We start from the raw sequence: 23,578 nt of genomic DNA, 5'->3' as shown, positions 1-23,578 counted from the left end.
TAATATTCCGACTGTTTGAAAGGAAGTGCGCTGTCAACGATACTGCACGTCCCTCTCCTCGGGTGTTTCAAGGTAATGCCATGCCCTTCGCCCATATACCTGGTGCAGCGTGTCGATGGGTGCCTGTGAGAGGGGGATGGTGAGGAAGGCGGTGAGGGAGGAGCGGTAGACAGCGGTGAGGAGAAACCCGTACCATATCCACATGATGAAGAAACTCCGCGTCACGTCACTCCGCGGCACCTGAGAGAAGACAAGACGAGTCGCCCCATGAATCACGCTGCTCCAAAACCTCGCATCCTCGTCTGGTCGCTTCTAACTTTTTTTACAGCTGTGTTTGAGGTGGCCGTGAAAATCGAGGTGCTAGGAAGACTCAGTTAAGTACATAGGCCTCGTTTGCGACTCACCTGCGTTATCCCAAAGCCGAGGAACACGCTCACGCCGTCGAGGAGAGCGTCGGTGAGGGTGAGGGGCCGGAGGGAGGGTTCCAGCAGACGGTGCGTGACCCAGGAGAGGACGAAGAACAGTAGCGTGCCCACCACCAGCGAGGCCACGGTCACCACCCACACCTGCAACACACACACACACACACACACACACACACACACACACACACACACACACACACACACACACACACACACACATATCACTGTTTTAATGAAATGATAAAAAATAACTGGAAACTGATTAAATGGACTATATAACCAAACCTTGAGCAGTAGCAGGAGGAGAAGAAGGAGGAGGAAAAAAGGAAGAAGAGGATGATGATGATGATGAACAGAAGAAGAACAAGAACAAGAAGGACAAAGAGTACAAGAACAAGAAGTAAACGAAGAAGAAAAAGTAATTGTAGTAGTAGTAATAATTTTAAAATAGGAAAAACAAAAGAAGAAAAAGAAGAAAAACAGCAAGAACAAGAAGAGCAAGAACAAAACAAGAACAGTAACAAAGAGAAAAGAAGAAAATTTAGTAGTTGCAGTAGCGGAAAAACAATAAGAGAAAAATAAAAACGAAAAGGAAAAAAAAAAGAAAAAAAAAGAAAAGAATGATCAACAATTCAAAACAAGTGCCTGCATGGGGCCTGGGTCATACATGCAGTAGTAGTACCTCCACGGCGAAGGGGTAGACGAGGGCGACGAGGCGGGGCAGAGGCGCGGGCAGGGGCGTGATGAAGCAGCCGGGCTCTTCGTCATGCTGCACCGTCATGTCCACCACCTGTACCACCACCACCACCACACACCAACACACAAAACGTCAGGGCTCTCCAAATCAAAAGAGCTAACAGGAGGCATGCGCACAGCTCTTACTTTTTTTTCTTTCAACAGGTTTGCAGATTTGTCGTAGGGGTAACTTTGCTTCAATTAAAACTCAGTCACAGTAAGAAAACTTTGAGATACAATGAATTATGGAGTTATTGCCATTACCTACACTGCCTTCTCACGCCTCTTCATCTCCTGTAGCCTACTCGTCACTGCTGGATCGCTACATGCATGGCCTAACCTAACCCGGATATTATTTTTCCCTTCATGGTTTGGTGGTCCTTTGCGTGTATGGGTTCATGTTGCAAGAAGAATCACGTTAACAAGTCCCAAAATGCATACTTTATACTGAAGGGGGTGGGTAAGGCTTCTGTATACGTATAGTTAGCATCTGGAGGGGGGAAAAGAAATGTTGGAGACGATTCGAGTCCTTACAGAGGAAAGACAAATCTGCCTCATGAACTAAACTAGACTAAGCTTTCATTTTTTAGGGGGAGGGGGTTCCTGCATTCTTTGGGGAGTTTGCATTTTATTTTGCCTTTGGTCTAGCTTGTTAACCTAAAAAAAAAAAGTTACTCAGGAAAGGGGGCATTAGAAAGGGGTTGTATTTTTTTTTAGAGTAGAGGAAGAAGTCAGGAGGAAACATCTGTCAAACCAAAGAGAAGGGCGAAACGGTATACCTGGAGAGCGCTGGTGGTGACGAAGAAGTTAGCAGCGCCTAGGTGGGCCAGGTGGAGCTGCAGGTCGTCGAAGATGCCGTACCACAGGCGGCCGTCGGAGGGGATGGCGAGACGCAGCCGGAAGTTAAGAGCCTCAGCCAGCGTCGCCATCAGCCGGATCTCCACACCTGCATGACCCGTCCCGCCTCAGACCTCCTCCCATCCATTACCTGTCTGTCTGTCTGTCTGTCTTTGTCTGTGTGACTGTCTGTCTTTTTATCTATCTATCGACCTATCTATTTTCAATATATATATATATATATATATATATATATATATATATATATATATATATATATATATATATATATATATATATATATATATATATATATATATATATATATATATATATATATATATATATATATATATATATATATATATATATATATATATATATATCTATCTATTTTTAATTCGGGTAATATGTTATAATCCACTGCATACCGTCGAATCGATGTTCTTCCCCTTCAGCCTTGAGCTGCACGATCGAGGGCGGGTAATGGAAGGTGAGCGCCCGCAGCTCGCTGCCGTGGAAGTCTCGGAGTTTGTCGGGGAACAGGTGGGCACCGCGCTGCGCCGCCCCCTGCCGCCACCGCTCCACCAGGCGCACGCGCTCCGCCACGTCCTCGCGGAACACTTCGTGGCTCCAGATGTCGTAGCTCACGCCACTCACCTGCCGGATCAAGGAATTTCTTCAGAAATTACCGAAATCTGTGGATTGGAATGTCATGTTTCCACATGAACGTGACGCAGAGGCAGAGCAAAAATGATATTCAGTCAAACGTTATTTTATTAATTCAATTTAAAGGAAAAATCAAGCTATTTTCTTATAACACTCCACAAAAGCATTTACATAACTGTGAAGATAGAATATTACGATAGACGCGACTCTGCATCTATCTCAGCTTAAAATGCCAACAATTTTCTTACTCTAGGAAATATATTGTTTACAACTGAGCTAACAAGGAGAGACAAAACTGAACTATCTGCAGGAAATTAACGTCTGGCACTTCACATCATCGGTTATTAGTTTGAATAATGAAACGCCGACCCCTTGATACTCCTTAATGAGAAGGGCGTGGGGCCGCCAAGCCATGACCGGGTTGCCGAGGATGAGCCGCGCCGCCCCCGCCCCATCCCTCGTCACGAAGATGAAGCGGCCCAGGTAGTGAAGCTGTGACTGGAACCCCGAGGACTCCACCAGCGAGAGGAGGGACTCGGCCTGAAGAGAGTGGTTCAGTGAGATCAAGGGATATGAAAAACCGATTTGGTGAGAGATGGGTCACTATATTGTGTTTCGCATTATTTTAAGAAATAATTTTAGATCATTTAGGATATACTAAATCATATAAAAAAACGAATGTGCTGTTTCATAACCTGATTTATGAAACATCCATTAAATAAGCTTATGTTAGAGCACGATGAGTTGTCTTTCATGTTGCCCTGTAATGACAATATTGTGATGTGCTGGCATGAACGGCCTTTACCCCGATAGCAAGGACATGCTTACGCTGCTGGCGAAGATAATGTACGCAGAGCAGGCCCTGCCCCGGGTTTGAGTGGCCTCCGGTAGTTCCAAGCCTCTCTCGGAGACATATGGACCCACCAGCCTCAAGGGTCGCCCAAGCTGCTGGAGGGAAGCAGAAAGCGAGGCACCCAGGTAGTCGCTGGGCGAGCGTAGCAGCCACAGATCACACTCCTGCAAGAAACTATTGGAGGGGATTGCGATTAGTCTAATAGGAAATGCTTAAAGGAACATAATGGATGATGATGTGAACAAACAATAGTTCTGACCTAATCGACAAATGATGACACTCACTTCTCCACGACGTAGTGCACCAGGAGAGTGAGCTGGCGGGATATCTCGTTCCGGGCTCCTCTGAGGACCATTCTGCTGACGGGTCGGGTGAACTGACTCACCCGTCGCCCTTCACTGGTTCCAAGGCCCGCCGTGGCGCCGCCCCACTCATAGGTAAGGCCCAGTAATAACAACATAAACCATCTGGCGGAAAAGAAAAAAAAATGAATGTATAAACGTTTTTTTATGAGAATGGTTAGTTCTAGTCATGATTTCTTACGGTTCTGATGCAGCATTTATTTAGTAAGGTACCCCAGCGCCGCGCAGCCACGACTTACCGGGCCGGCCGCGCCTTCATCGTCAGGTGTACTCGTGGAGGACGTGCCGTCGCTCCTGCCCTGCTCGCCCTATAAACACAACGAGAATGCCTCCCGCCCAGAGCGTTATGTTTGCCACAGGAATCATTTGCAGTACAAAGGCGTCCAACATGCGCCTGCTCGAGTGTTTGTTTATTTAGCACTGACATTACCACGACGTATTGTACTTGCCATTGATTTAATGACTACCGAACCACTCCGGTTGGTCTTTCCCTTCGGAGTTACAAAGACCTTTGATGCGTTACATGATTTCCTGCACCGATGCTATGTTTAAAGGAGACTCCTTTAGGCTGGGACCTCGAAGTAAGGCAACATATAGCTTGAATTCATTGTATGTTACAAATGTTTGTCTTCTTCTTATTCTGCCTTATTCTGTCTGAAAATATGAAAGTCATGCTGTAGTTACTATACTTTCCTACTACCATACAAAGATATGCCGGAGAATGTCTGAATCCTTTGGTATAATTCTAAACTTATTTCATGAATAAAAAGGTTTCTTGTACATACAGAAGGCCTCAGTCCCTTAAGAAAATTTAAGAAAAGAAATAATATATTCGTTTCAGTTTGCCTCCCCGCGCCCGTCAGCTTCATGCTCCGCCATCGGTATGTCGTGTACCTCTGCGTGTTCTCTCACCATCGAGGGATGTAAAGGAAATTGGATATAAATGTCGAAATGTTGGACTATTTATTGATATTTCTTAAATACATTTGTGTAAACATGTCACCAACGATGCTCTTAGTGGACTGAACCATTCTAAGCCAATATACAGAGCTGACAAAATCACTGTCAATGTCGGATGTCGGACGCTAGTATTCTCCAGGGTGAACTCAACAGATTGTATGACTGGGCGGATAAATGGCAGATGGAGTTCAATGTAGGGAAGTGCAGTATTCTGAGTGTAGGTAGGAACAACCCCTCACATAACTATTGCTTAAATGACACTCTCATAAGCAGGTCTGGGTGCGAGAGGGATTTAGGGGTCTTAGTGAGCTCTGATCTCCGTCCAAGGGCACAATGCATTCAAGCTAGAAATCGAGCTAATAGGGTACTGGGATTTATTTCAAGGAGCGTAAGCAACAGAAGCCCCGAAGTCTTCCTCAAACTATATTTAGCATTAGTTAGACATCATCTTGACTATGCGGTTCAGTTCTGGTCACCTTACTATAGAATGGATATCAAAATGTTAGAATCGGTGCAGAGGAGGATGACTAAGATGATTCAGGGGTTGAGAAACTTGCCATACGAGGAAAGACTCAAACAGTTAAACTTGCATTCTCTAGAAAGGCGAAGGGTGCGTGGAGACATGATCGAGGTTTATAAATGGATGAAGGGCTTTAATAAGGGAGACATTCATAAGGTTTTGTTGGTAAGAGAACCGGGTAGGACACGAAGTAATGGGTTTAAACTGGATAAATTCAGATTCAACAGGGACATAGGCAAAAATTGGTTTACTAACAGGGTGGTGGATGAGTGGAATAGGCTTAGCAGTCATGTGGTGAGTGCCAATACAATTGTCACATTCAAAAATAGACTAGATAAATTCATGGACAGCGATATTAGGTGGGGTTAGATACACGGGAGCTTAGAGTCAAAGGAGCTGCCTCGTACAGGCCTACCGGCCTCTTGTAGACTCCTGCGTTCTTATGTTCTTATGTTTGCATGAAAATTTCATTTCTGCGGCGTATGGCTGCCGGCACTGACGCGGCGGCCGGACGAACCAAAAAGCAGTTCCAGCAGGATGACGGCCCCTGACACACTCCAGCCGGCGCCCAGCAGCAGCCACGCGCCCTTGGGAAGCACCACAGACAGCAGAGAATGTAGTAATATAAGTAGTAAAGGTAACACTTATAGCCTGCCGCTTACGCTTTTATTTTGATTGGGTTCAAGGTTACTCTATAAACTTTCTCTAACGCCTCGGCCCATCCGTGCATGCTGTTGGGGCTCTCTGAGATAAGGACAAAGGATTAACAAGACGCTGCGTTTTGGGGGACAGCTGATGAAATGTGGCCCCTCAACACTAACCTTCACGAGTCCTTATAATCACTGCTACACTACGGGAACCACATAACGCCCTTTTTTTACACAACGCCGTGAAGACGATTCAGGGAGGATGTTTAAAGTAATCTCTAGGACTTCTTGACTTGATTAATGACCATCTCACACACACACACACACACACACACACCTGCAGGTTGTCCACGGTGAGCGCCTCGCTGCGGCTCTCCTCCCCGCCGCCCGCCGTCCCTCGCTTCCTGCTGCTGAACAGAATGTCGCTGAACCACTTGCGAACCTGACAACACACATACACGAGAAAGAAATTTGACTTATTTGTGAAGAGAATGAATCGTGAAATAACTTGTCTGTCATCTTTCGATAATACTAACCTGAAGAGTTTTATAGTAGTGCTTGAAGTTGGGGGCATGCATGCGATATAGCTGCGCGCGTCTGTAGGCATGGGCAGGAACACAACCCTGAGAAAAAAAATCCCCCCTCTCTGTCTTTCTACCTATTTCTATCTGTCTATCTATGTATATATCTAACTATCTATCTATCTATCTATGTCTTTCTGTCTTTCTGAATAAATCCCCCCTCTCTTTTTATTTATATCTATCTGTCTATCTATCTATATATCTAACTATCTATCTATCTATCAAGCTATCTTTCGGTGTGTCTGTCTGTCTTTCTGAATAAATCCCCTCTCTCTCTCTATCTGTCTATATCTATCTTCCATCTATCTATATATCTAACAATCTATCTATCTATCTATCTATCTATCTATCTGTCTGTTTTTTCTGAGATCAACAAGAAAAAAAAGTAAAGAGTAAGGTAAGAGGAAAAGGATATGATATCAATGCATGCCTTTCCTCATCAGCCAATGCGACATTTTCCTAACCAACAAGAGCGTCCCTCACCAGGCCGGCCTCCACGACGCGGCGCACCACCCTGTCGAAGTTGGGCTTGTAGGGAGCCTTCTTGGGCAAGGCCATACCGATCCTGCAGGAGGACAGGACTCTTGTGTTTAGGGTATCGCCGGTAACTATAGTACAAGGGAGTGTTAAGGATACTAGTAAAGTCTCTCTCTCTCTCTCTCTCTCTCTCTCTCTCTCTCTCTCTCTCTCTCTCTCTCTCTCTCTCATCACGTGCAGCGTCTCTCTCGCCGTACTCTCTCTCTCTCTCTCTCTCTCTCTCTCTCTCTCTCTCTCTCTCTCTCTCTCTCTCTCTCTCTCTCTCTCTCTCTCTCTCTCTCTCTCTCACCTGAAAGGAAGGAAACACTCCCTCATCACGTGCAGCGTCTCCTCGCCGTACTTGTTGGTGTAGTTAGTGGCGATCATGTACTCGAGGAACTGCCGGTTTTCCATCATGGCGTATCTGGGAGGAGGGAACGAACCAGTGATTGAACAGGCTCCGCGCACGTGACGTCACAGAGTTCACAAAGGCACGCTCTTACGCTCCTCCATACTATAAGGTCGGTATTAGCAGACGCTTTCGCCTCTCACATATATTGAAGTGCCTACAGGGAAATTAATCTGGCTCGAAAGAGTGTTTCCTTAGGTTCATGGTACAGAAGAAGGGTCAAACTACCACCAGGGTCATACAACTACCCCTGGAAATGCCCACAATTACTAAAGCCTTGCCAAATATGTGTGCTTGGGAGCTGAAATGTTTAAGAATATGACCGTAAGTGTTTTGTACCGGAAGACAGGGTGTTTGCCAAGTCAGTCTGTGGGGTAAGGGGGAGCGGAAACAATCGGAGGAATTTCTCCAATAAATCATTCTACAGACTATCAACGGTGGACAGGGACTTTTTTTTTTACAGGAAAGGAAGCAGCTCAAGGGAAACAACAACAACAAAAAAAAGTGTAGAAAAAAGTCCGCTAATCGCTGCTCCTAAAAAAGATAAAAGTAAAGAGTGGCCAAAAGAGAGGACAATTTCGGGGGGAGACAGAAAAGAGAGACAATAACACAAGAAAGCTGAGGGAAGTGATTGGCCAACCTGTCAAGAGCAGAAGGAGTTTGTAAAAGGAGACAGTCGGACAACACATGGCAGTTCGTATGCACAACTGTAATAAAAAAAACTCGTATATATCACCATCATGCATGTTATCTATTCAACCTCTTTATCCTGGCGGCACTTAAGAGGTAAATAGCTGGTGGGTCTTCATAGTCAGTAGAACAAAAGCTCTCGAGGTAAAAGTCCGTCTTAAAGGTATCGGCACCTCAGTTCGCCTGTTGGAAAAGTCCCTCGTATAGAAGATGCTGGGATTTTTATGAACTATTTTGTGATGGGAGCCCGATACGTTTAAGAAGATGGACCAAAGTATCTACACAGCTATTGAAGGAAATCCCAGTGTATAAGATTTGAGTCTGACAACCAACTCACTTCCGCTCCGCCGTCAGCCTAATGCCCTCCTCGGCGCCGCTCACGGGCAGATAGCGAAGGGCGAGCCGCTGCACCATCGGGTCTGGGTTCTCCTGCAGCATCTTCTTGAAGGTGAGACCCGTGGCGCCCCAGGCCGGGAGGGACGACGATACCAGCTGCAGATGGGCATAAGCTTGACAAAAGGAGTGTGAGGACGACAAAGGGAGTGTGAAGTTGACAGAGGGAATGTGTGGATGACTTTCAGACGAAATTAGTAGTTGTTATTGTTTTTTTTTATATTGATAAATGATCTGTTGAAAGCTCTGACTGTTTAACATACTTGGAGACAGATTAGTTAAATAAAAATATATATAGATAGATAGAGAGAAAAAAAGAACAGAAGATGGTATTTTCGAAGCGATAATGTCCATAGAGTACAGCTCTCAGTAATAAAAGTGCCCTTCCCCTCCGTCTGTGAGCCCCTACCTGGTGCAGCGTGTCAATGGGCTCCTGCGAGAGGGGGATGGTGAGGAAGGCGGTGAGGGAGGAGCGGTAGACAGCGGTGAGCAGGAACCCGTACCACACCCACATGATGAAGTAGCTCCGCGTCACGTCACTCCGCGGCACCTGAGGGAAGGGAAGGCGAACCACCTCATGACTCACTCCACGGCCGCAACAGAGGGAGGAGAGGCAAAGGAAAGGAAGTGAGGTATATAGGTTACAGTGAAACCAAACTGGCGAGTCCGTTGTGACGTTGGCTACCGCGGGTCCCTTCCTCCCCTCTGCTCTGCCACACAGTCCAAACACCTATCTCTTCCTCTCATATGTTAGCTATATATACCATATGAGAGGAGAAAATAAACTTACACACCCATATTTGGTAAGGCTTGTGTAGAGGTTATGTTAGTATCTCGATGGGTAGTTTTATGAGCCTAGCGATAGTTTGACGATGCTTCTTCACCATGAATATGAAAAACACTCATGATAACCCGACTGATTTCCTTTGTGGCCTTTAATTATAGTGGTTGTGAGAGGCAAGACCGTCCGAGAATACAGGGCTATATAGTTCGATATAGATACGTTATGACACCCTTGATGGGAAGGTTTTCGAAAGGAATGGTCTCTCTTACTATATGAAAGGATACGAGCTGCGATTTTTCCAAGGCCACAGAGAAGAGTAACTGGGTTTTCTGGGGTGATTTTCCCGTTCATGATGTAAAGTTCGGGTAAAACTATCACTAGCATCACAAAACAGTCAAGGAAAGCCCCAGCAACTTCTACGAAGGTCTTTTTAAACAGGCGAATATTGAGGTGCTGATACGATTCAGCATTGACCAACTATTCTTACCAAGCGTTGCCTATTACCTACATCAGTATATATTGACGCCACCGTTCAGAAACATAATATAACATGTAAACCATTTCCTCCTATTTTGATTTTACGTAGATTTGTATGCTTATATGGAAGTAAAAGGTCGAACAGAGTCACGAGGCCGCCTTGTACACCCACCTGAGGCATCCCGACGCTCAGGAAGATGCCGGCGGCGTAGAAGACGGTGCGGGAGAAGCTGCCGTCCCACGTCTCGTTCTGGAGGATGACGCGGGCGGCGAGGGAGGCGAGGTAGAGCAGCGTCGTGCCCACCACCAGGAACACCATCGTCAGCACCCACACCTGCAGGACAGCTAATACTTTGCAGACATGCCTGAACATACCATACGGAGTCGAAGAAAGAAAAAAGTAGGATTTCTCTAGCTTTTACCACCTCATAAATGTACCACCGATCATTATCGCTGACGAATAAGTACATAGATAAATATATAAATAAATAGATATAAATAAATTAGTGGGCAAGTAAAGAGTAAATAAGGTCAGAAGGTCAGATTGAAAAGCGGACACGAAAGGATCCAGCATTATTTCCAACTCAGTGACTCACCCTTAACAGGCAAACATCGTGATAAAGATAAAGATAAAGGTTGAAAGTATTTTGAAGGCTATTCACACGAAGAAATGGAACTGGGCAAGTTATATGCGTAGAAATAGTTACAGATGGACAACATAAGTAACCGAATGGCAAACACCAAGGCTTTTTTTATACACTTTTTTTACTTTTTTTACATTTTTTTTACTTTTTTACATTTTTTACACTTTTTTACTTTCTTTACACTTTTTTACACTTATTTTACTTTTTCCCTTTTTTTGCCCTTTGAGCTGCTTCCTTTGTTGTAAAAAAATAGATAAATAAATAAAAAAAGAAATTTTAAAAGTCAGAATAAGCCGAGGATCAGCTGGAGAGATAAAATTAGAGCGTTTGCCGTTGCAGGATGGAGCACACTATCATCAGACAGAGAAGTGGAGGACGTTGGGAAAGGCCTTGTTCTGCAGTTGACTAGTAATGACTGAAGATGATGATGATGCTGATGATGATGATGGCGAAGAAAAAAAAACCACTGGAACACACATTATTAAGCTCATCATTTCCCCTCATACTGCCAGACTCCCTTTCGGCATCGCTTTATAATATAACCTCACCGCGACACAAGCCTTGCCCTACTTTCCAGTTAACTCTGCGCAGTAATTGTGCCACTTTTGAATTACCTGGAGACTGAAGGGGTACGAGAGGGCGACCCACTGCGGCAGAGGCTTGGGCAGCGGCGTGATGAAGCAGCCAAACTCCATGTCGTACGGCACCGTCATGTCCACGACCTGCAGGGAACGGAGACAGAGGACAGGGACAAGTGAAGGAGAACGGAGCGAAGCAAGGGGGCAGCGGCAGGGGAATGTGGGACGAGACGGAGCAGAGGAGCAAACTAAAGCATGGTGACCTGAATGGAACAGGGGATCACAACAGGACAAGATAGACTGTATGAAACGTAACTGGTAAACGCAGGGGGAAGGGACGGGATGAATGGGATACGTAACGAGCGCGGTGATAAACGAGGTCGTGTAAACTGGAAAGGTAATGAGGGACGAAACGGTGTAGGGGAGCAAAGTGAGACAAGATGAGCTGAGTGAGTGATGGAACAAGTGGCCACAACAGGGCAAGATGGACTAGATAAAGGGAAATGGAAAACGCAGGGGACTAAACGTGACAGAGTGGCATGCGTACTAGCGTGATTATATTGGGATGAATGGAAAATGGAGCGAGTTGGACCAAAAGAGACTGATGAAACAGGAAGCGACTAAGAGGGTGTCGATCCTGCTTCATTGCCTTTTGAAGACTGGAAATAAAAGAAGGGCAAAGTTTTATTAACCAGGGAAGCTGCCATGTAATTTCTTGTGTTATATCATTATGCTTTGTGGGCATGATGACAACTTAAAATAGAGATACGGGCTTAAAATAAAGAACGGGCTTTTTTTATTTGCGGGCTTTTTTTAAGGAGCCTTTTATGTTTGCGGGCTTTCTTGTTTCATTTATGTTTGCCCTTGAGCTGCTTCCTATACCGTAAAAAAGACTATGGATGCACTGCGGAAAGGAGAAAAGGGCACTTAATAAGGCCGGAGGATATAAGTCCCCGCGCCATTCACCTCTAGGTAGTGGATGTGGATGAAGAGGTTGGCGACGCCCATGTGTGCCCGATGCTGCGTCAGGTCCCCGGTTAGGCCCGTCCAGGTGCCGTTGTCCAGCGCGGAACCCCACTTGCCGCCGTCCGAAGGGTTCACGATCTTGAGGCGGAAGTTGAGCGCATCGGCCAGAATGTACAGCAGCCGAATGTCGATCCCTGAGGAGTGAGTGTCAGGTCTTTGTAATGAGCCGTGTATGGAGCGGGCATCGATACAGCGTCCCTTTTCAGCTTACTTATCTGATTCATCTTAAAACACATACACAAGGATGCACAAGAATATAAAAAAGCCGGCCTCTTGCAGTTTCCCTATGTTCTTATACAAGAGGTCTGACGCCCCACACAAGGCAGTTCCTGTGAGTGTGTTATTCACCAACTAAATATATAACCAAATATATAACTCATCAATGGATTAATGACTCGAGTGCCTGGTTGTGAGCGGAGGCTGTCAATGGTCCATAGTCTTAAACGTATCGGGCTCCCATTACGATTATTTCTCAAGGCCACAGAGAAGATTAACCGGGTTTCTATGAGTGTTTTTCACGTTCAAGATGCAGAAGTCGTGTAAAACTATTACTAGCATCACAAAACAGTTCATGGAAATCTATCAACTTCCACGAGAGGCTTTTCAAACAGATGAACTGAGGCGTCGATACGTCTGAGACAACGGATTCTAAATTAATCTCCGCCAAGACACACCGTCGTAGTGGTGGTCGCCAGAGCTCTCCTCCACCTCCACTATGGAAGGCGCGTGCTCGAAGGTCACCGCCCGTAGCTCGTTGCCGTAGAAGTTACTCAGCTTGTCGGGGAACAGGTGGGTGCCGCGCTGGGCCTCGCCGCGCCGCCACCGCTCCACCAGGTGCACGCGCTCCTTATCCGCCACGTCCTCCCGGAACACCTCGTGGCTCCACACCTCGTAGTTCACGCCCTGCCTGACCCCGCTGGACTGATGATAGATAGATAGATAGATAGACAAATAGACAGATATAGACTGAGACATGATTGTGTTTTATATATATATATATATATATATATATATATATATATATATATATATATATATATATATATATATATATATATATATATTGATAGACGAACAAAATGCAGGAAGAAAGTGTTCAGTCAGTCCGTACCGCTTTAATGACAAGGGCGTGGGGCCGCCAAGCCATGACCGGGTTGTCCAGGATGAGCCGCGCCGCCCCCGCCGCCTGGGCCGTCACGAAGATGAATCGTCCCAGGTAGTGAAGCTGTGACTGGAACCCCGAGGACTCCACCAGCGAGAGGAGCGACTCGGCCTGAAGGAAACCATCGAGAACGGGAAGAAAAGGAAAAGTAAAGAACACACGAGAGACAAACAGACAAACACAAAAAAGTAAAACTGAAAGCTAGTGGCAACCTGCTGTGGTGTATACTTCTTAAATTAAACCCTTAGTTACCTGCAGGTTTTACAGTTCTACATTCGTCTCTTTCGTCATATTTTACGATGAAATTTTTATTTTTCATCCAGTAACATTGGATTAAACTGAAAAATTTCGGGTTGAAAGGGTGGTCACACGAGACACTAGCCAGCCAAATGGTGAAATTAATTCTTATGCACGAAAAAAGGGCGTGCATAAAATATAAAACCTTGAATTGCCTAGTGTACCGTAAAAAAAAAAATCTACTCATTCAAGAAATAAATTTGTGCAATGCAGAGGAAAAAACGACGTTTCCTCTGAGAACATGAAATGACTCTGGAAAACGAAATAATTTCCAAGTATAATAATCTTCCCATTCCAGAAATCAAGGAATGCAGCGCGAAGGAAAACCCATTACTACACTCACTTTTTCCGAGAATATGAAGTAAGCCGGGCAGTCAGTTGCGCCGGGGAACTGCGCCTCGTCCGGCAGCCTCAGAGCATTGCCGTCACCGCCTTCGTCAGCACGCAGGCCCTCCACCACCGCCGGACGCCCGACACGTAAGAGGGCCTCTGCATCCGCCGCTCTGCCCCTCTGGTCGTACAGCACCATGATGTCACACGAGCCGAGGAAGCTGGAAGGAGAAACCACTGAGCTATCTCTTCCCTGGACACAACACAATCAAACCACTCTTCCCTCTCATACTCGCAAAGGAAGCTGGAAGGAGAAACCACTGAGCTATCTCTTCTCTTTCACTCGCCAAGTTGGAAGGAGAGACCACTGAGCTATCTCTTCTCTTACACTCGCCAAGTTGGAAGGAGAGACCACTGAGCTATCTCTTTCCTGGACACAACACAATCAAACCACTCTTCCCTCTAATACTTGCAAAAGGAAGCTGGAAGGAGAAACCACTGAGCTATCTCTTCTCTTTCACTCGCCAATTTGGAAGGAGAGACCACTGAGCTATCTCTTCCCTCGACACAACACAATCATAGCCTCGCATAATGTAGAGAGGCAACGCTGGTAGCTATGGTGAAGAATTTCCTTGTCCATTCGCTGGCCTTTCCCCTCTTCGCAATGCTTCAGAAAATTAATAAATATGGACATCGTTACTTTTTTTACTCTCTCTCTCTCTCTCTCTCTCTCTCTCTCTCTCTCTCTCTCTCTCTCTCTCTCTCTCTCTCTCTCTCTCTCTCTCTCTCTCTCTCTCTCTCTCTCTCTCTCTCTCTCTCTCTCTCTCTCTCTCATCTTACTTTTCTATGATGTACTTGATGACCGTCAGCAGCGAGTCTTTTCCCTGTCCCCCGAGGCTCGCGTCGCTCGGGTACAAACGTCTGGGTCCTGGCGCGGCGAGGTCCACCCCAGCCACCCACGCCGCCACCACCACCGCCGCTAACCTATATAACAAGGCCATAGATCTTGCTGTTAGTCATCCATATTGTTAAGAATAGATGCCATGATCTTAACGAATTATATCTAAATCATATCTCTGTAATGCATTTATTTAGTGTGTTTTAATCGAAAGATGTCACTCACAGACGGGAAAGCGAGGAACCTAAAGTTTAGCGAAAGAAAATGCAAAGTTATGGAGTTCAACAGCGAAAGAATCAATAGGTAGGCTACAGGGAAACAATGGCATGGGTGTGCTGGATAAATATATAGCCCATACCTCAGTCTCGAGGTGAACAAGGGAGGAAAAGGCGGTGAAAAACAGGAAAATCAATGAGGGGGATGCAAGGAGATTGTCAAGTATGGTTATGAATAGTGTAACAGAGTGATTGACGGGTAGGAGCTGGTAAAGGTATATGAAAAAGAATGGCTGCACAATTTTGTACAATAATGATTAAAGTTGACTCACTACCGGAATGCGGACACCTAGAAAAGCAGTAGAACATAATGGACGCGTGGGGACTGAGGGCACCGAGCAGCGTAGCCAAATTATCGTATTAACCACATATCGTATTTATCATTTTTATGCCTCAAACTCTCGTACCTACACAGGTAACGTGAGAAAATCAAATTTAGTGCTAAAACTGTTGAATATTGATGTTTTTCGTTCTTTGTTGTTATAGTTATCGGTCAGCAACTACGAAAATGAAATGCGATGAGTACGATAATTTGGCAACGCTGGCACCGAGGAGCACTGCGATAGAGGCCATTTGAGGGAACAAGGGGTGGGGCACATTTAGGGAAGTAATAATAAAACGTAAGTTGTGGCTCCTCAAGAAGATCGAAAATTGAAATGTTGAGTGAAGCAAGATGAGCAAGGGAAATGCAATAGGAAGACGAAACCAAGTCCATCTGAAGGAAAGAGTTAGAGAGATGGAAGAGAGATGGAAAAGTTCAGTGAAGAAAGGCGGGCAAAGAAAATGCAACAGGAAAACGAAACCAAGTCCATCTGAAGGAAAGAGTTAGAGAGATGGAAGAGAGATGGAAAAGTTCAGTGAAGAAAGGCGGGCAAAGAAACTGCAACAGGAAAACGAAACCAAGTCCATCTGAAGGAAAGAGTTAGAGAGATGGAAGAGAGATGGTAAAGTTCAGTGGTGGGCAAAGAAAATGCAATAGAAGAACGAAACCAAGTCCATCTGGAGGAAGGAGTGAGAGAGCAGGAAGAGGAGAGAAAACTTGACAGGAGAGTGGAAGAAAGATAGAGGTTAATTAAGAGGATGAAAATGATAATTGATGAAGATGGAATGGATAGATGACAGGAGTGAATTAATTAGTGGTACAAGAGGAAAGATAAACCAGAAAGAGGGTTGTCTGGCACGCAGGAGACTGGGGAAGAGAGCACTTTTAAGTAAACGAAATTAACAGAAAAGAGGAAAACCAAAGTTGTAGCTGGGGGGCAAGATACAAAGAAAAGATAGAACATTTGATCGTGGACTGCAACAACTATGAAAGGCCAAGGAAAAGGATAATATATTCGATAGTGGCAGTAATTGGCAAAGAAGAGTCTGACAGGAAGTTCGAGGAGGGAGCTAGGCAATCTGTACCATGTTTGGGCTGTAGCGAGGCAGGGAGGAAACGGGAAAAAAAATGTTCACTTTCCTAAAACAATAGAAGATAGGAGTGATAGGAGATGGGGTAGAGGAGGGCACAGAGGCGTGAATGAGATACAGCAAAAATAAAGAAAAGCATTGGAATGAGCGTGAAGAGGAGGGCACAGAGGCGTGAATGAGATACAGGAAAAATAAAGAAAAGCATTGGAATGAGCGTGAAGAGGAGGGCACAGAGGCGTGAATGAGATACAGGAAAAATAAAGAAAAGCATTGGAATGAGCGTGAAGAGGAGGGCGCAGAGGCGTGAAAGAGATACAGCAAAGAGAAAGGAAAGCATTGGAATGAGCGTGATACTAGATGAGTGGCCGCCAAGTTCTTGTGTAGTACCCGGAATGAGTCAAGATGCTGTAATCTTTTTTTCTTATTTTTACAGCAACAACAAAAAAAGTCCCGCCAAACGCTGCTCCAACGACAATAAACAGAACAGGAGGCCAGAAGAGAGGTCAATTTCGGGTGGAAAGGTGTCTTGATACTCTCCTCTAAAAACAGTTCAAGTCGTAGGCAGGAGAAGATACAGACGAAGGAAGGAAGAAGGAAGCACTCACAGGCACCTCCCAGTCACCCTCATGGAGCTCCTTCGCGTCGCCTCGCTGGTCGCCTTTTGCCGCCCAAGTCATTTCCGCCACTTATATATACGTCTTAGAAAACCGACCCTTGTTTGCGGACACGTGACAAGTTATCCATATTTGTAAGTCTATTTTTTTTACGAGAACACTTCCGCATCACTCACTGGTTAATGCAACACTGCGGAGAAGAAGACCTGATATATATAGTAAACACATTTCTTTTAGCAAGTAAATATTCTTGAAACTTTCCTTCCCCCATCCATCGATTCAGGACCTCGTCTGAAAACGATTAATCTTCCTGAATATTGGATGACCTGCTCCTTGGGATTCAGCGGAGAAAGTCAGACTTGTAGAGCTTCGGGCAGGCTCTTGTGTGCTCGGTAAACATTGTCGCGATATGTCAAGGGAAGAAGTATTGCCGCTGCGACAAGAAAAGTGGCGCTCATGCCAGCAGTAATAAGAGTAACACCAGAGGGTTTATATGAGTAAAAAAATATGTGGTGCCCTCTCTACCAAAGAGGATGAATTGTGATGCTGATAAAGATATGCAAATTGTAACAGATCTCTCTTCACTTGAATTCTCTACGAAATGTTTGCAAGACACAGCACACGGTTATTTTTTTAAGAGTGAAATAAAATTTGGTAAAGTGTCTTAAAAATAATTTCATCATTACTACTACTACTACTACTACTACTACTACTACTACTACTACTACTACCAGCGCCAGATAGAGCTACCATTGGTCCCTGGTGCTGCAAGTAATTCCGGGCCCCATAAATATCTTAATTTACACACATGCCCGGGCGGCCGGGCCCCCTATGAGACCGGGCCCTGGTGCTGAGATACCAGCTCCCCCGTCTTGGGCCATGCCACTACTACTACTACTACTACTACTATTACTACTGCTGCTACTACTAATACTGATACTAATACTAATAATAATAATACTACAACTACTATTTCTATTGCAAATACTAGTTCTGCTTATAATGCCATTATTACTACTGAAAAAAATTCCTCCCGCTATAATTATGATAATAAAATAATCAATAAATGCAATTGATTCAACTTTGTGTGTGTGTGTGTGTGTGTGTGTGTGTGTGTGTGTTTCACCACGGCCTAATTACGAGTTGGACTCGAAATCAGTAATGAATAAATGGGCGATAGAACAGAACCAGGTGCACTCCTAACAGGTTCACAAGATCAGTGACCGTCTTAGACAAAGGTGAAGTGGTCAACCAGAAAAGTTAACGTAAAACGAATGTAAAGGGTGAAAAAATCCGTGTGATGCTAAATTTGTTGAAAAAAGGATGTATGCTGTTTTCTTAATAAGAAAATTAATATATATATATATATATATATATATATATATATATATATATATATATATATATATATATATATATATATATATATATATACATATATATATATATATATATGCTATAGTGTAAAAGAAAAGATTTTACTGAAAAGCATAAACACGACTCAACTATAAAAAGTCGCAGAGACAACTACTATTCTTTTTTTTACAGCAGGCAAGACAAAGATAAATATATTTTTATGCCGTCAACCTGGAGGCCTACTAAAAAGCATATCGAGGAAGACACCGAAGACAAAAGTCAGTAGGGTAAGGTGGGGTGAGTTGCCCCCCTTAAGGGAGATTGGCTGTTGTAGCCACATTTTTTGCAATAGAATTTTGAAAAAAAGTTTTGTTGAAAGCTTAGGCTAAGGCCTATCTATGAAATATATTATATCCACTCATTATGATTTTGACTTTATTATAATGACAATTTAAAAAAAAAGTAATAAAGGGGGCTTCTTACCTCGCATGTGGGGAAAGAAGCCCCCTGGGTAGGCCTTTTACCCCACTCTGGTTTACAATAATAAAACTCACAGAAACATAAGGAAAATATTTTTTCACATTATAAAAATATAAAATGTATTCCCTTTTTGAAAACTATACCCTATAAATCTCTCTTGATGTGAAATATAGGAACACAGTCAGATTTGTGTCTCCTAATGAATAGAATGTAAAACTAAACAATTAATCAATTTTCTAAAAGGTATCCCCTTCTTTTAGACTAGTAATATTAAACTAGCTTCCCTTTCTTCTGAATTTTTGTAACAAATACTTTCATGAAAAATATATGGAACTAAATATTCAATTAATTTGATAAAATATGTCCTTTCTGTTGAATATTGATATCTGAAGCAGTTAAAAACACCAACTTCCTTATAGCCTCAAACTCAAACGTGTTCACTTATGGATGGCTTTCAAAAACTTAAACATGCAGAATGCACAACTGGAGTAGGCCTAGATCTGTATGTAAGCCAAAACTGCGAGTCTGATTAGGCATTAAAGTATTGCTATTTTTTTATATTTATAGCAATACTGTAATGCCTAATCAGACTCGCAGTTTTGACTTACATACAGATCTAGGCCTACTCCAGTTGTACATTCTGCATGTGACCAATTTCTACAACCCCGACATTGGACCCATTTTGCTGAAGGTCTGCTATTAGCAAATGGTTCCCCACACACCAAACAAGGCCATTCATCCTTATCAGACGAAGCTGGAGATGGAGTTTTTTTCTTTGTTGCTGATAATGGGGTAAAAGGCCCACATGTGGGGTAAAAGGCCTCCCTGTGGGCAACTTACCCCAAAGGCACAGAGGGCCTCTTACCCTGGCAACTCATATATATACAAAATGTCACCATCTTTCCTACAAGTAAGTAGGCAGAGTATAATCACATGCAATATGGCCTAGACATCTTAGAGCAAGTATCCATAGCCATCAGGCTAACTCTACAGTTCTTTGTCGTTAATTAGGTATCATTAAAATCACTGAAAACTCACAAGAAATTAGTCAAAAAGAAGAAATGTCCCCTTGTGGCCAGAGCAACTGTCCATTGTTTACTCCAGTAGTTCCTGTGAGCACAGAGAGTTGGCGTTGCCTACTTGATCATGTGACTGGTTGAGAAAAGAAAGAAAGAAAGACAAAACCAAGGGGGGGCCTTTCACCCCAGGGGGGCATCTTATCCCACCCTACCCTATGATTACACGGGTGACTTGATAACCCTCTCTGGAAAGACGTCAAGTCAGAGGAATGGGAAAACGCACACGAAAAAGGGTGATTCAGGGTTTACTATATACCTATTCCATGTATGTAGTGAAAGAACGCAACATTAAGTATATTCTAAATGTCAGTAAAACGTATTTAGGCTATGCAATAATTAAATAAAGAAAAAAATATATAGATAACGAGTGGAGGTCAACGTATACAATAAACTTCCCAGCTTAGCACTCATAAAAACCGGTTCATCTATTCTTCGGGCCCGTAAAGTGAGTCCAGTGGCAATAACTCGCGTCTCGGCGGCGGCGGTGTGTACACTCAGCCATTTATCTCAACACGCTACTAAGACTGAACCAAGACTTGTGCGACTCCGGGGAAAATATAGCCCCTCAGATTCTGGAAAGTAGTTTTGTCTAATGACTTGTGCTCTGCCTCCACGCGACGCCTCCAGCCAACACGATGGATTGCCTGACCGTCTGCAAGAATCAACTATGCTGTTTATATATTTTTTTTTCTACCATTTTTCTTTATATATTAGAATTTTTTATGGATGGACGACAGATGACATATACAGTATCAGAACTGTTTCGGGGGAGATAGTGATAGATAGATAGAATTATTACTTTTTCGATGGCGCGTAAATGAAATATCTACAGAGAGCTAGTTCTTCAACTCTTTTTCAAATGACGGGGAAAAATGATTCAGCAAACGATATTCCGTGTTCCCGATCAAACATTCTTCGTATATATTTAAGCAAACGGTGGTCCCTCGATCTCTTACATTCCTGAACGACAATAAAAAACGATGTATTGATTCCCCCACTTGACATGAACGGTGACAAAATAAATGGACTGAAAGAGTAGGCTATAACATTCCTTTTTACCAGATTCCTTCCTTTACAATTTCCTTTTATAGTCTCTCTCTCTCTCTCTCTCTCTCTCTCTCTCTCTCTCTCTCTCTCTCTCTCTCTCATCGAGCGCGCCCTTCAGCTGACCTTAGGGTGGCGGGAACAACCTATCGAAGGCCTCGTGGTAATCAGTATTCTCAGACGCTTCCGCCTCACAGCTCAACTATTTCCAAAGGCCGAAAAGGAGATTAATCAGGTTTTCACGAGTGGTTTTTTTTTCAGGTTCTTCGTGGTACAGAAGAAGGGTCAAACTACCACCAGGGTCATAAAAGTACCCGTGGAAATGCTCAATACTCTTATGAATGCTTGTCAAATGTGTGTGCTTGGGCTCCGAAATGTTTAATTAAGAATATGACCTCTGAACCATTAGCCGGGTTTGTATAGTCTTATATTTCCCATTGTATTTCCTTATTACTGTTATTCCTATTTTTTTCGTTGTGTTCTTATGTCCTAATGACTGATTTTGCGTGATGGAGCAATGCATTTCACTGTGGTTACAATACTTAAAAGGGCAATTAAGCTAAGTTTGTGCTATGGTCTGAAAAAAAACACTGCATCTACAATTATGGAATGAAAAACAAAAAATGATACTAAATGAAGAATTAAACATTTATAAGTTCATGCGTCTGTTTGTTGTTCTGTCTGTTTGTCAGGGTGTGTCTGTGTGTGTGTGTGTGTGTGTGTGTATTTACCTAGTTGTATTTATAGGGCCTGGGCTTACGCTCGCGTGGTCCCGTCTCCGTATCTGTATTTGTCCAACTTTTCCTTAAAGTTTTGCACACTTCGCCGATACTACATCCTCACTTAGTCTGTTCCAAACCTCTATATTTCTTTGCGGGAAGCTATATTTCTTAATGTCTCTCAAGCATCTTCCCTGCCTTAATTTTTTACTGTGTCTTCTTGTGTTCCTGGTGTTTATTCCTTCTCTTGGTAGTAACTTCTCATTATCTACTTCTTCCATTTTACTCAATAATCTGTAAATTTGTATTAGGTCTCCCCTTTCTTTTCTTTGTTCCAGTGTTGGTAGCTCCATTTCCTTTACTCTTTCTTCATATGTCAATCCCTCCAGTTCTGGAACCATTTTTGTTGCCATCCTTTGTATTCTTTCTAGGTTTTTTTTTATGTGTTTCTTCTTATGGGGAGACCACACCGCCTCCGCATATTCCAATTTTGGTCTAATCATAGTGATTATTAGCTTTTTCATGATATCCTTATCCATGTAGTGGAATGTTAATCCTATATTTCTCACCATTTGATATGTATCACCGAATATCCTATTAACATGACTCTCAGGCTGTTGATTATCTTGTTTCTCATGATCTCCCAGATCTCTCTCTTCTTGAACTTTCTTTAATATTTCTCCATCTCCTATTTTATATGTCCCTTTTGGTCTCCCTTCACTCTTTCCCATTTCCATTACATGACATTTCTAATTCTTCACATTGAATTCTATCTCCCATTCCCAAATCTTGTTCAGGTCATCTTGCAGAATTTCACAGTCTTTACTGTTTCTTATATGTCTTTGCAGTTTTGCATTGTCTGCAAACAGGCTCATATAACAGTTTACTCCCTCTGGCATATCATTTACATATAGGCTACGTACTAGGAAAATTAATGGTGCCAATACTGATCCTTGAGGCACTCCACTATCTACAATTCTCCATTCCGATTCCATGTCCTTTACCCCTGTTCTCATCTCTCTTCCCCTTAAGTAACTTTCCATCCAGTTCTTCATTTTCCCTTTCAATCCTCCTTTATTCTTCAGCTTCCATAGTAGTCTTGTATGTGGAACTTTGTCGAACGCCTTCTTCAGGTCCAAATAAACGCAATCAACCCATCCGTCCCTTTAGGGTATTATGCTTGTCACTCTTGAGTAAAAGCTCATTAAGTCTGTTACACATGAGCGCCCTTTTCTAAAACCATATTGTTTTCTTGTGATTATATTATGCTCATCTAGAAAGTTCGTCCATTGTTTCTTTATCACTTTCTCACATATAATACATACAACACTGGTCAATGATACAGGTGTGTAGTTCAAGGGTTCTTCCTTTTTTTCCACTTTTATAATTTTATTATATAGGGACCACTTCAGCCCTCCGCCACTTCTTTGGTACTTTACCAGTTGTTATTGAGCATTTAATGATATCATATACCGGTCCAACCAGCTGACTTCTGCATTCTTTCAATATATAACCTGAGACTCCATCCGCTCCTACTGCTTTCCTCTCTTCCAGCTCCTCCATCATTTTATATACCTCCTCTTTAGTTACTATGACTTCTTCCACTAACAACTCCTTCCTCGTCATTATCATCACTCCTCCACCACCTTTATCCTTTCTATCCTTCCTCCATACATTATAATTATTATCAAACACTATTTGAATGACCTCATTCAGCTTTGTTTCCGTTAAGCATACAATCTTGGGCTTGTTTTGTAGTTCCAGTTTACTAGATATTATGCCGTCTACATTCGTATACATCACAC

General features: G+C 43.4%; 2 protein-coding genes across 2 annotated transcripts; both read right to left on the bottom strand.

Moving 5' to 3' along the window:
- Window positions 1–2,397: 2,397 nt before the first annotated feature.
- On the bottom strand, window positions 2,398–3,980 carry LOC126995483 (uncharacterized). Its single transcript, XM_050855063.1, has 3 exons — window positions 3,804–3,980; window positions 3,495–3,693; window positions 2,398–3,206 (listed from the first exon to the last, which is right to left on the bottom strand). The coding sequence occupies exons 1-3, from the start codon at window positions 3,977–3,979 to the stop codon at window positions 2,967–2,969; spliced, it is 615 nt and encodes a 204-aa protein (XP_050711020.1). The 5' UTR covers window position 3,980; the 3' UTR covers window positions 2,398–2,966.
- Window positions 3,981–5,803: 1,823 nt separating this feature from the next.
- Window positions 5,804–14,866, bottom strand: LOC126995481 (glutamate receptor ionotropic, kainate glr-3-like). Its single transcript, XM_050855061.1, has 13 exons — window positions 14,736–14,866; window positions 13,909–14,116; window positions 13,218–13,379; window positions 12,781–13,027; window positions 12,047–12,240; window positions 11,117–11,224; window positions 10,031–10,192; window positions 9,007–9,147; window positions 8,542–8,696; window positions 7,416–7,529; window positions 7,073–7,154; window positions 6,346–6,450; window positions 5,804–5,948 (listed from the first exon to the last, which is right to left on the bottom strand). Exons 2-13 carry the CDS (start codon window positions 14,092–14,094, stop codon window positions 5,829–5,831), a joined length of 1,776 nt encoding a protein of 591 aa, XP_050711018.1. The 5' UTR covers window positions 14,095–14,116; window positions 14,736–14,866; the 3' UTR covers window positions 5,804–5,828.
- Window positions 14,867–23,578: the final 8,712 nt, after the last annotated feature.

The sequence above is a fragment of the Eriocheir sinensis genome, chromosome 8, assembly GCF_024679095.1.
Source record: "Eriocheir sinensis breed Jianghai 21 chromosome 8, ASM2467909v1, whole genome shotgun sequence".
Taxonomy (NCBI): domain Eukaryota; kingdom Metazoa; phylum Arthropoda; class Malacostraca; order Decapoda; family Varunidae; genus Eriocheir; species Eriocheir sinensis.
The sequence above is the reverse complement of the archived record's forward strand: the minus strand, read 5'-3'. Positions and strand labels throughout refer to the sequence as shown.